Source organism: Lissotriton helveticus, chromosome 12, assembly GCF_964261635.1.
Source record: "Lissotriton helveticus chromosome 12, aLisHel1.1, whole genome shotgun sequence".
NCBI classification, from domain to species: Eukaryota; Metazoa; Chordata; class Amphibia; order Caudata; family Salamandridae; genus Lissotriton; species Lissotriton helveticus.
Genome location: NC_136073.1, coordinates 18,275,510 through 18,287,834, shown reverse-complemented (window position 1 = coordinate 18,287,834; position 12,325 = coordinate 18,275,510). Strand labels below are relative to the sequence as shown.

The 12,325-nt window shown below is 44.3% G+C and overlaps 1 protein-coding gene across 1 annotated transcript in view; it reads left to right on the top strand.

Moving 5' to 3' along the window:
• The window catches only part of JAK3 (Janus kinase 3), a 279,679-nt gene that overhangs the window by 251,263 nt on the left and 16,091 nt on the right, over positions 1-12,325 (top strand). Inside the window, exons 21-22 of the mRNA XM_078669301.1 lie at positions 1,948-2,120; positions 11,720-11,837. Coding sequence (XP_078525427.1) covers positions 1,948-2,120; positions 11,720-11,837 — 291 coding nt within the window. The remainder of the gene's footprint in view (positions 1-1,947; positions 2,121-11,719; positions 11,838-12,325) is intronic.

Sequence of the window (12,325 nt, the reverse complement as noted above, 5' to 3'; positions counted from 1 at the left end):
AGCAATCATGGGCAGGGAAAACCACAAGTTTAAAACACAACACAGGTGATAAAAAATGCAATCACAGGCAGGCTAAAACTACAGTTTTAAACTGTAACAACCACAGGCAAAGACAGTAAACATAGAAAGTGAAAATCGTTTTTTAAACAACTTTTTGTCTTGGGAAGAGACAGCACTAGTCTGTCTCCTTACCACTTCCTGGACTCTGCTCACTGCAATCTGGGGCACAGGTACGCTGCAACTCACAAGATGGAGGAGAATGATTTGGGGTCCACCCAGCACGGCCTCTAGGGGCCTGGGCAGGTGTGAGAGGAGGGCTCAGACTTGCCTGGTAGCTGAATAGCCAATGGTCTGCTGGCCTGGGGTGGGGGCTGGGCAGCTGCTTCTCCTGTTCAGAATCTCCTGGGAGACAGACAGGCTCAATCCACACTTTGGACTCCAGCGGGTAAGGGCCTCACTAACTTGAAATCTAACAATACTGTGGCAGCAGGATACACTTACCTCACACCCAAAACAGGTGCAGACAGACCAGCAACAGGGCAATCTTCCCTCACATAGAATAAATAAAGCACAGGGAGGAGCAGTCAAAACAAGCGCCTACAACCCTGGTCTCATATCCTCTCCTTTATCAAAATGAATGACTGTGTGACTTTACACATTCACCGTCTGGCCATAACCATAGTGCACATTTTCATTGGAGCCCTTGGAACACACAGGCCTGGCAAGCGCTACATTGTGTGCGAGGCCTCTGGGGCTCTGGTTTGCTCCAAAGGCCTAGGACTATCTTGATTCTCGACACTTCTTTTGGCTCTGCGGCCACTGGGTGTTTCGCATGAATCCCTGGGGCATGTATGGCCTGGACCTCCAGCACAACACTGTGTCTGTCGTTTGATCATGCTGTATATCTCTGTAGGGCATGAAGTATGTGTGCTCACAGCACTACATTGTGTGTGCCCTCTGAGTGTGTTATATGTATCCATAGGGCATGGGGTACCTCTGCTCGCAGCACTACATTGTGTGTGTCCTCTGTGTGTGCTATATGTATCCATAGGGCATGGGGTACCTGTGCTCGTAGCACTACATTGTGTGCGTCCTCTGTGTGTGCTATATGTATCCATAGTGTTTAAGAAAGACAAGGGAACCCACAAGGTATGCCATAGGGACCTTGGGCAGTATCATGTTACAAAAAACAGTGGTCCCTACTCGTGGACACAATGGTATACTGAGCTAATAATCACACACCTGATAAGTGTTATGTCTTTTGTCCAGCCGGACAAGGAATTTATTTAACAATTTTCTTAATAAAAACTGAATGAACACATTAATAACAAGTGGGCAAAAAAAAACCTTATGCAATATGACATTTAAAATATTGTGAAATGCAATGGTGTGGTTATAACAATCTCTGTCTGTAGCACTGACTACAAGTACACAGACATATCTTTGCTTTGCTCCTTTTACCATTCTGTTCGTTGTTTTGTCTGAATGTTGTGGGTCACGGCAGTGCCCACTTGTTATTAATGTGTTCATTCAGTTTTTATTAAGACAATTGTTAAATAAATTCCTTGTCCGGCTGGACAAAAGACATAACACTTATCAGATGTGTGATTATTAGCTTAGTATACCATTGTGTCCACGAGTAGGGACCACTGTTTTTTGTAACATATGTATCCATAGAGCATGGGGTACCTGTGCTTGCAGTACTACATTGTGTGTGTCCTCTCAGTGTTTTACATGTATCTATAGGGCATGGAGTACCTGCACTCACAGCGCTATATTGTGTGTTTCTTCTGCGTGAGCTATATCCGTAGGCCATGGAGTACGTGGGCACACAGCGCTACATTGTGTGTGTCTTCTGAGTACGCTGTATGTTTCCATGGGGCATAGAGTACCTGGGCACAGAGAGCTACCGTTTGTGTATCCTGAATGTGCTATATGTATCCACAGGGCATGGAATACCTGGGCACGCAGCGCTATGTGCACAGAGACCTGGCTGTCCGGAACATCTTAGTGCAGAGTCACAACCACGTCAAAATCGGAGACTTCGGTTTGGCCAAGATCCTGCCCCAGGACAAAGAGTACTACGTGGTGCGAGAGCGGGGAGAGAGCCCCATCTTCTGGTATGTATAAGAGACCTTTTGGATCATGCACACTGCCTCATGGCACAAGGGTGACTTTGTACGATGTCCGCAAAGTACTTGTGTTAGCGCCTAAGGTTACTCACCATTTGCAGCTTCTCACACTGCTCACAAATACCAGCTCCTCACATTAAGCTCCTCTAACAGCCCACCAGGGCAAGCTCCTCAAGCTGCTCAACAGAAGCAGATCTTCTCACAGCTCACCAGAAGCAGCTCTTCTCAAAGCCCACCAGTACAGGTTCCTCACACTGCTAACCAGAGGCAGCTCCTCTCACTGCTCACCAGAGGAACCTCATCACACTGATCATCTGAGGCAGCTGTTACTCCAGTATTGGATCGTTCATAGATTCACATGCTTGAATCATTCCCTGTTCTCGAGATGGGAGTCCCACGGTACTTTAGAAAAGCAATACAGTGGTGGGTATAGACTGGAAAGGCCCTAGGGCCTTCAGTTTATTAATGTATCATAGTAAATTTTAAAAAAAGAGACCAAACTTAAGTTTCAACCAATCAGGTTGTACCACCCTCTAAAACACTCCTGTGAGAAGCTCCAGTCCCTCAGATTTTTAGAGCACAAGTGTATAGAAACACTCATTGGGAGAGAAGGTGAGCTTCCCAGGTGAGGAGGCTCGGTCGCATGTGAACATTTAAAGATTTCAATACCACAGAACTACAGTTACAGGTAATTAACTTATTCCTTACTCCAATATTGGATCTTTCATAGATTCATATACTTGAATCAGACTAAATATCAATTGAGAAGCACATTTTCTAAAATTATGCAAACTACATACATATAGCATGAAAGAATAAATGTATACGTATACATATCCATGTATCAAAAAATAGATGGACTACCATTTCAGAAAAACATGTAACTTACAATTAAAAATGTGCATAACAGTATGAAGATGGCAGGAAGAAGGAGCTAGCCCACCTATACTGGAAAATACCCTAATACTGTGTGGCCCACTGCTGCATCAATTTGAACTGCACTGCTGCTTAAATTCCAAGCAGTAGTGCTGTGTGAAGGTGTGACTATTTTTCCAGGTAGCCGCTTGGCAAATCGCCTGAATTAACACGCCGGCAAATAAAGGCCATTGAATCAGGCATAGTTCTTGTAGAATGAACGTGCACCATTGTGCTCTATGGCGTAAAAGCTTTCTGATGGCAGAAGTGAATGGCACTGGATATCCATCAAGCAACGCTCTGTTTCGAAATAGGATACCCTTTCCTAGGAGCGCTGTAAGCTACAAATAGTTGATTGGAGTTGCGGAAACCTTTTGTTTTATTCAATCAGAACTTTAAACATCTCTTTACGTATAATGAGTGAAGTGCCATTTCAGCCTGCGTCTTAGGGCCTGGTAAACGTTTTAAGAATTATAGGCTCATTGAGACCGAAGATGGAAGGGACTTTAGGAATATACTTGGGGTTTGTGCAAAGAAACACCCTATCATCCCTAAATTGGAGGAAAGGCTCCTGGATAGTGAAACCTGTATCTTGCTGAATCTTCTGGCTGATGTCAAGGCCAGTAGAAGAGCTACTGTCTGTGTTTGGAACTTGATGTCTGCCCTGTGAATGCACACAAAGGGATCTTTCATGAGTTGTGAAAGTACGATGTTGAGGTGCCATAGTAGAGGAGGAGGTCTTACCGGTGAGTAGACCCTGAATAATCCCTTGAGGAATTGCTTCATGAGTCCGGATGGCCATAATGAAGGTGGAGTGGAAGATTGCCTGAAATGGGAGATGGCTGCTAAATGGACTTTAATGGATGCATAAGCCAGACCCTATTTCGCTACGTGCAAGAGATACGGAAGAATTTCTCTGAAGAAGAGGAAAGTGGATGACCTTTATCTGTTTTGGCAAAATTGTTTCCACTTGAGGCAGTAGGTTTTATTCATACGGTCTGTGCGAGCTCCAGCTACTATGCCCCTGCAGTCTGATGGGATTTTTAGGTGTGCAAATTCATTGAACTCGGGACCAAGACTAACAAGTGAAATGACCTAGGATCCGGGTGCAGCACTTGCCCTGGTTCATGGTCAGAAGAGATGGTATCGGTTTTAACTGGATGTGAATCCTCTCTGAGAGAGTGATCCTGCAAACAAATGTTGGCATGACTGCTTTGGCACTATCAGGATTATCCTGCATGCTTTGGTCTTCATTTTCAGAAGGACTCTTGGGAGGAGAGGAATCGGAAGAAAGGCATTCAACTGGAACGCTATTCAACTGGAGGCGATTCTACCCTGCGATTGGTCAGATCACCACATTATCACCTTCTTTATCAACGAAAAAGTTAAACCTAACCCTACTCAACCAATCAAAACCAAAACATGGAAAAGAGATTTGAAGAATCTCAACCCCTCTACCCTACCTCCCCACATCGGCAACCTCCTCCTTCCCCCTTCAGGGGCCTCAGATGTTCAATCACTGACTGACCACTACCTTGACTCTATGAATACAATAGTCAATGAAGTCGCCCCTCTGCAACTGAAGAGAGTCTCCACCAAAATCTCTAACCCCTGGTATGATGACAGACTCAATGACGAAAGGCGTAATATGCGAATGGCAGAGCGCACCTGGAGATCCGACCCTTCAGCACTGCATCTCAAAAAGCTTAAGAACAAGAGAAATGCCTACTTTAGGAAAATAAAGCGCACAAAGTCGGACTTCTTCAGCCGCCAGTTGGACCAAGCGAAGAACAGGCCAAGAAAACTGTTCGAGCTAATCAAGACCCAAACAAAGGCACAACCCACACAATCAAACAGCACAACAAACGACACCCCACATTGTGAAGCCTTCTCTGCTTTCTTTAAACTAAAGACTGACAACATAAGAAATGACCTCATCATGGATGTAAGCCGATACCCCAACCACACCAGAATGGCAGACACTCAACCTAAAAACAAAGCATCCTGGCAGTACTTCGATACCTATTCGGAAGAAGAAATACACAAACTGCTCTGCACCTTGAAGCCCTCTAATCACCTCACAGACCCTCTACCTGCTAATGCTGTAAAAGACTTTATCCCCTTGCTCCTCCCTCTCTGGACCAAGATCATCAACAGCTCTTTGCAACAAGGCCACATTCCAGACTCCCTTAAGGTGGGGCAAGTCACGCCTATACTCAAGAAACCTACAGCTGATCCGTCTGACCTAAACAACTATCGGCCCATCACCAATATCCCCACCCTGGCCAAACTGCTGGAGAAATGTGTCCAACTCCAACTAACAAAACACATTGATCAATTTGACCTCCTCAACCCTCATCAATCAGGCTTCAGAGCGAAACATAGCACGGAAACAGCTATGACACACATAATTGATGACGCCCTCCAAATTCTGGATCACAATGAGTCCTGCCTCCTCATCCTTCTTGACCTCTCGTCAGCATTTGACACGGTCAAACATGAGAACTTGCTGGAGCTGCTAAGCACTAGAATGGGGCTATCGGGAACTGTTCTCAAGTGGTTTTCGTCCTTCCTTCACAATCGGTCTCAGAGGTTCAAGATCGACAATGTGCTATCTACACCTGTGCCTGCAGATCTAGGTGTCCCACAAGGATCCACCCTCTCCCCTACACTGTTCAACCTCGTTATGGAACCGCTCGCCACCCTGCTTCAAGCATTCAATGTTCAATTCCATATGTACGCCGATGACACACAACTCTATCTAAAGTTACAATCCCCGGAAGATATCAAACATCTGAATTCCACGCTTATTAACACCCAATCATGGCTGGCCGATAATCACCTCAAACTAAATGCTCTGAAAACTGAGTTCCTACTCATCACACCCCCGGCGAAAATCTCCACCACCCAAACCTGGCTCAACAACCTAACAGCACTCAATGTCCAACCTACCATCGTGGACTCGGCGAAATCCCTAGGCATCACACTCGACGCCAAGCTCAACATGCAGCAGCACGTCAGCAAAGCCACAAAAGCAGCTAATTTCCAAATTAACACACTGAGGAAAATCAAACCCTTCCTCCCGGCCAAAGACTTCCAAACTGCTGTACAAGCTTTAGTCATCCCTCGAATAGACTACGGAATTGCGGCCCTCAGCGGTCTCCCGCTATCCACAACAGCACCCTTAAGAGCCTCCCTGAACGCTGCCGCGAGACTCATTACTGGCTCTAGAAAGCATTCGCACATATCCCCAGACTTAAAGTCCCTAAAATGGCTGCCTTTTGAAGCCAGAATACAGCTAAAAATTGCAGTTATGACACACGCGGCCGTGCACCACAAGGCACCCAACTACCTCGCTCAAAAGCTGTCTATATCAGGAGGTTCGAGATCCAATAGGAGTACAAAAAATCTACTCCTGAAACCTCGTAGATTCCGGAAAGTGAAAACTTACAAGCGCTCCTTCTCAGGAATGGCACCCAGGATTTGGAATGCGCTCCCTCCTGAAACCAGGCTGATCTCCTCCACTGCACTCTTCAAGAAAGAGGTGAAAACAATCCTTCTGGCCAAGATCTCCTGATCGCTATAGATGTTGGTTCATAGACTCTGCATTGCTTTGTATCACTGCTCACCCTATCCCTTGGCACTATACTCTACTTGTTGGGGGCACTACTACGCTACTCTCTTACTACCGTCCAAGATATGATACACGTTGGTTAACTGATCCACCTGAACACCTCTGTAGTGGGATCAATGACTTGTGCTGTCCTATATTACTTCCTTACCTGATTGTATATGGATTGGTTTTATGTATGTTTCTATTATCCATGTTATTACCATGTTATTGACTATTATACTGTTCCCATTATCTCTGTTGACTCCTACTGCCCCTACCCTGTCTTTGTGAAGCGCTCTGATATCTGTAAGGATCCTGTTCGCACTATATAAAACTTTGAATAAATAAATAAATAAATAAGCAAAGATTCTGGACCAGGTGATCGAAAATTAATTCTCACCCGACCCCGGATGAGGATGCCCGCTTGCGAAGAACTGGCATGTCTGGTTCAAGGGAGTTGCGAAGAGATCCAGATTCAGTTTGCCCCACTGAAGAAAGACATTGTCGAGGGTCCTCTGTTTGATTTTCCATTTGTGACAGGAGGTACGCAGTCTGCTTAGAGTATCTGCTGTGGTATTCTGGGATGTGTTCCGCTCGTAGTTGTGCTTTGTGGAAAATGGACCACTCCCAGATGCCTTGGGACAGCAAGGGAGATCTTGTGCCACCCTGCTTGATGATGTAGTGCATTGCGGTCATATTTTCTGCGGATCAGAACTGTAGAATTGCCTATTCAGGGAAGGAACGCCTGCAAGTCCAAATGCACTGTCTTGAATTTGAGCAGATTGATGTGGAGAAGTAGCTGAAAAGGTTGCCATTTGCCACTGACTTGTAGATCCTGGAGTTGAGCCCCCCAACCCTCTAGGGAAGTGTTGGTGGTGATGACCAAATGAGAGGTTTGAGGAAGAAATGCAGGCTGATTGAGAGATGTTCCCGCTGCGTCCACAAGGCTAGGGCGTTGACCATGCCCAGAGTGACCTGGATGAGATTGTCGAAAGATCCTGTCTCTTAAATCCATTGCCTGTCCAACTCCTCTTGCAGCCGACGCATCCGCAGATGGCAGAATGGAACTGAGGAATGCAGGATGACATCATCCCTAGGATGGATTTATAGAAGCGAATGGAAAGATCCTTTTTAGGTCTCGCCTACGCAGCACGCATGCGCTGCATTGGAGGAGACATTTAGGAATTGATTTGCTTTTTCGGGAAAAAATGTGCACGCTTTGCATTGCTTTCAATGGCAACAGGTGCACATTTGGCGATTCCCTAGCGGGAGCGAGCTTTGGCGACGTCTGTTTGTAATTAATTTTCAAACAGATGGTGCCCCTGCTCCCTCCCGCACGGAAAACGCTGTGTGTGTCTGGTTTTACCTGTTTTCGCTTTCTCTATTCTCATCACGCTGAGGTTCACTGCCCGGAGTGTTTTCTTGTTTTAATTGAATTTTGTACTGATATCTTTCTTCGTTATTTTCATTTCTCTGCTCCTTCATCTCTCTTATTCTCTGTCTTCTTGATTTGCTCCCTTACTTATCCTTCTAGCCTCCCGTGCTTGAAACGGGTGCTGATCAGGAATGAGTGGAGCAGAAGTGCAATCGGGAGCTGCTCACGTAAGCCAAATGCCTGGGGGTAGGCAGCACCACAGGAAAATAAATCTATTTGTTTGTTAGATGACCATAATCCATGCACAATTCCTCACCCTGACACAACATTTTGTAAACCTAAATTGGCAAGAAATGATTCTGTGATGGCTACTAAATGCTCTGAGTAGATAATAATGTTATTTTCTATGATATGTTATCTGGTTGATTTCCTCATCTTCAAACATCTATGTGGAATCTATTTGGGAGCACTCGGTGAATGCATCTATGCTCGTAAATTTTACTTGCTGTGCAGTTTTATCAGTGATGAAACCCTAAAAAAAAAGCTGTGTGTGCAGGGGTTTGTGTGTGTAACGTCTGCTTGTGAGCAGTGATCTGTGTAACTCCTAGAGGGCAGCCACCCGTTGTATGATGGAGACCTTTGGTGATCGCCTTTTCACACCTCTGCTCATTTAGCATTTATTTTTATTTTCTGTTTTTACGTACGTTTTTTGTGTAATAGACTGTGAAGGGTTGAGGAAATCACAGGTGTGTCGCCATACGCTGCTGATTTGGAAGGAGGAGCCTGAACGTTTTTCAAAACAAAGCCTAAAATGAGTCAAGATGATGAACTGTAAAACATCTGTCTTTCTTTATTTGGCAAGTTTCTCTCCGCACATGAAACCCATGACTAATTCAGTGTTGATACACTCTCCTATTTTTAGGTCTGGCATAGACAGAGCTTCAGCTTTTTGGTGACTTCGTATAATCAAACATTCATAAATATAAAAATTCATCCTTTGGCCTGCTCATCTGCCGTTCACATTTTGGTTCCTTTCGTCATAGCATGGGGCTGTAGATCAGCTCACTTTATCCGTTGCCTCACACACTTTGAGTGATGGCATTTTGCCTAAACACATATGCATACCTGCCTGAAAAAAGTGCCCTTTATTACCAGGACTGGGGGCCCAGCACTGGCAAATACTTCTTTATTTCCATTCCTTATCATGTTACCGTTTTTTTAGTAGTTTATGTAAGCTATGTCAGTAACTCAAACCCTGATTTATCTTTTCTTTAAGCCAATAAGAGTAATATCTTCCTGTGAAAAAAGGTTTTCTTTACCTATTCTAATTACACCTGCCTGCCAGGAATACCCAAACTGGTCAATGCAAAAGTTCAAATCAAATCAAAAGTAACTTTATTCGGTTGAATTTACAACCATAAAAGTACAGGTGAAAATCATACAGTACATATACAATTATTTGCAACATTTTGTTTTTCATATAAAAATTAGTTGCTATGTGCAGTAATGCATCAGTTTAAGCATGTAATCAGTTTGCTCTGTATTGATACCTAAAATAACAGCAGTATAAGAATAGATATGCAAAAGTTATAAACAATGGTTTCATTATTTTTTTCATTTGAATTTTTATTAGAAACTTTTGGCCACCATATTTAATCCGTGGCATGTTCTTTTGTAGCATATGCTTAAAATAAACAAGCATTGGCATAGTCAATAGGTCTCGCCTTTGGGACGTTTAAGGGTTTAGCCATGCAACAGTAAATGTTATTGCACCAAGGATATTGTGCTGCATAACTAATTACTTATAAGGTCCCAAAGGTGAATGCTTGTCTCTTTTGTCAGAGTCATCAACGTTAATTGTCTCTCTGGTATGGGATATGCTTTGGTGAGTGTTGTATACTATGTGGCTCCCAAAAACGCTATGTTTTATGATGGAGAGAAGACTGCTTTGGGTTGAAAGTGAGGCACAGTTCTCTGAAGAGGTTCAAGATTCAAGCATGTGTATCTATGAAAAATTCCGAAACTGAAAAACTACAGTTACAGGTAAATATTTTACTCCTTTTCACTGCCCACCTGTACAAGTCCCTTGCACTGCTCACCACAGGCAGTTCCTCCCACGGCTCACTAGAGGAACATCGTCACACTGCTCACCAGAGCCAGCGCCTCTCACTAGGAACGGAATGGGAACTGAAAACAGCTCTGGCAAACATTATAAATTCAGGCGCCATGTGCCGACATGCTAATGGAGCTAGAACCAGAGCAGCTCTTTCAAGTTGCCTTCAGGAATGCGTAGCGTGCACCACCACCACCCTGGAGACTGCGTGTCAAAACCAGCCTACTGGGCATCCAGGCTCCTCGTAAGTGACCCGCTTGCCCGACTGGCCAGTCCAGCCATGCCTCTCACTGCCCACCAGTGTAAGCTCTTCACAATACTCACTAATACCAGCTATTCACAGTGATCACCAAAGACAGCTCCTATAACTATCCATCAGTGCAAGTTCTTCACAGTGCTCACCAGAGACAGCTCCTCACACTGCTCACTAATACCATCTCCTCACATTCGTCACCAGGGACAGCTGTTCACACTGCTCACTAATAACACCTTTTCAATTCGTCACCAGGTACAGCTGTTCACACTGCTCCCTGATACTGTCTCCTCATATTCGTCACCAGCGACATCTCCTGACACCGAACACCAGTGCAAGCTCCTTATACTACTCACCAGAGGCAGAACCTCTTACTGCCCACCAGTGCAAGCTCCTCACAATACTCACTAATACCAGATATTCACATTGATCACCAAAGACAGCTCCTATAACTGCCCACTAGTGCAAGCTCCTCACAGTGTGCACCAGAAGAATCTCTGCACAGTGCTCACTAATTCCACCTGTGCACATTGATCACCAGAGACAGCTCCTCACACTCTACTGCATTATGAATCGGCTACTAAACCATTGTAGGAAGCTGGCTCTTTATGTGTTATATAAAAAATCTGATACACCATGTAAAGAGCCCAGGGGTTGCCTTACTAGAGGACAGGGGCTTGATATGCAACCCCAAGGTGCTCTATTAGGGGGCGGTTTGGTTGAGCAGCCTTAGGCTTAACACAAAGGAGTGCAAGACATTTGCAAATACACTCAATGATTAATAATATGTCTCAAGAAGGAAAGCAACACCAATTTATAACAAGCGTTGGAAATGCAATAGGTCTCGGATTTATTTGAGTTAGAGCTAAAGGCATTGTAAATGACAATGGGGCATATTATCAAGGGATTTATCTCCGCTTTTTTAGCTTTAAAAGCCAAGAAAGCGGAGATAAAATTATCTCCCTATTACCTAGCTGTCGCTAACACCAGTTAGCAACAGCTAGTAGGAGATAGCGACCATCTTGGGCCCCGCGTTGCATATCAGAGAAATGTATCACTAATGACATGCAAAGTGGACGTGCCAAGATGTTAGCGACCGGAAACAGTCACTAACATCACTATCTCCTATTACCAACTTTTGGAGATATTCGCGCTAAGCAAAGCTGTCTTGAGTCTTGCAAAGCTGGGACTTCGGAAGAGGGCAAAGATTTGTACAATTTCCATTTACAATCTGACCAGCCCCTGCACCATGTACTTATCTACTTTTATTCCCCAAACCTGGCTCTCTTTCTTCAATTTCTCTCTTCTTTCTTCTCAGGTACGCCCCGGAGTCTCTGGCAGACAGTATTTTCTCCCGAGAATCAGATGTGTGGAGCTTCGGAGTGGTCTTATATGAGCTGTTCACCTATGCAGAGAAAAGCAAAAACCCACCAACGGTAAGGGGATAAGACAAGAGATTTGCACATTTTAAAATTCATGCACAGAACTGTGTACAATTCGCAACACCCCTTCCCTGGCAAGGAACATTTATTTTACCAAGTGATTCCGCAAACATCTTTACAGTCAATTTCTTCCATTGCAATTTACCTTTTGCATTATTTTCATCCCTTTAAAAAAAAAATCATAAACTAAGGGAAGTTCTCAAAGTTAAAAAGTAATACAAGGATATCCCATCAACTGTGCACGTGTGCACAGACTCACAGGGAGAACACAGTCTATGAATGATGACGCAGTACATCTCAAAACCCAAGCACGCGTCATTAAACTGATTAATATTTACAGTGGTTATTGTTGCCTATTGTTAGTGATAAGGGTTTGGGTACAGGGTCTGTTTTTCTCCCTCTATGGAGAGCTAAATGCATCCTTCTCAGACATTTCCCTTTAATCGCCAAAACTTGGGGCGCTGAACAGTTCCAGGAGGGTC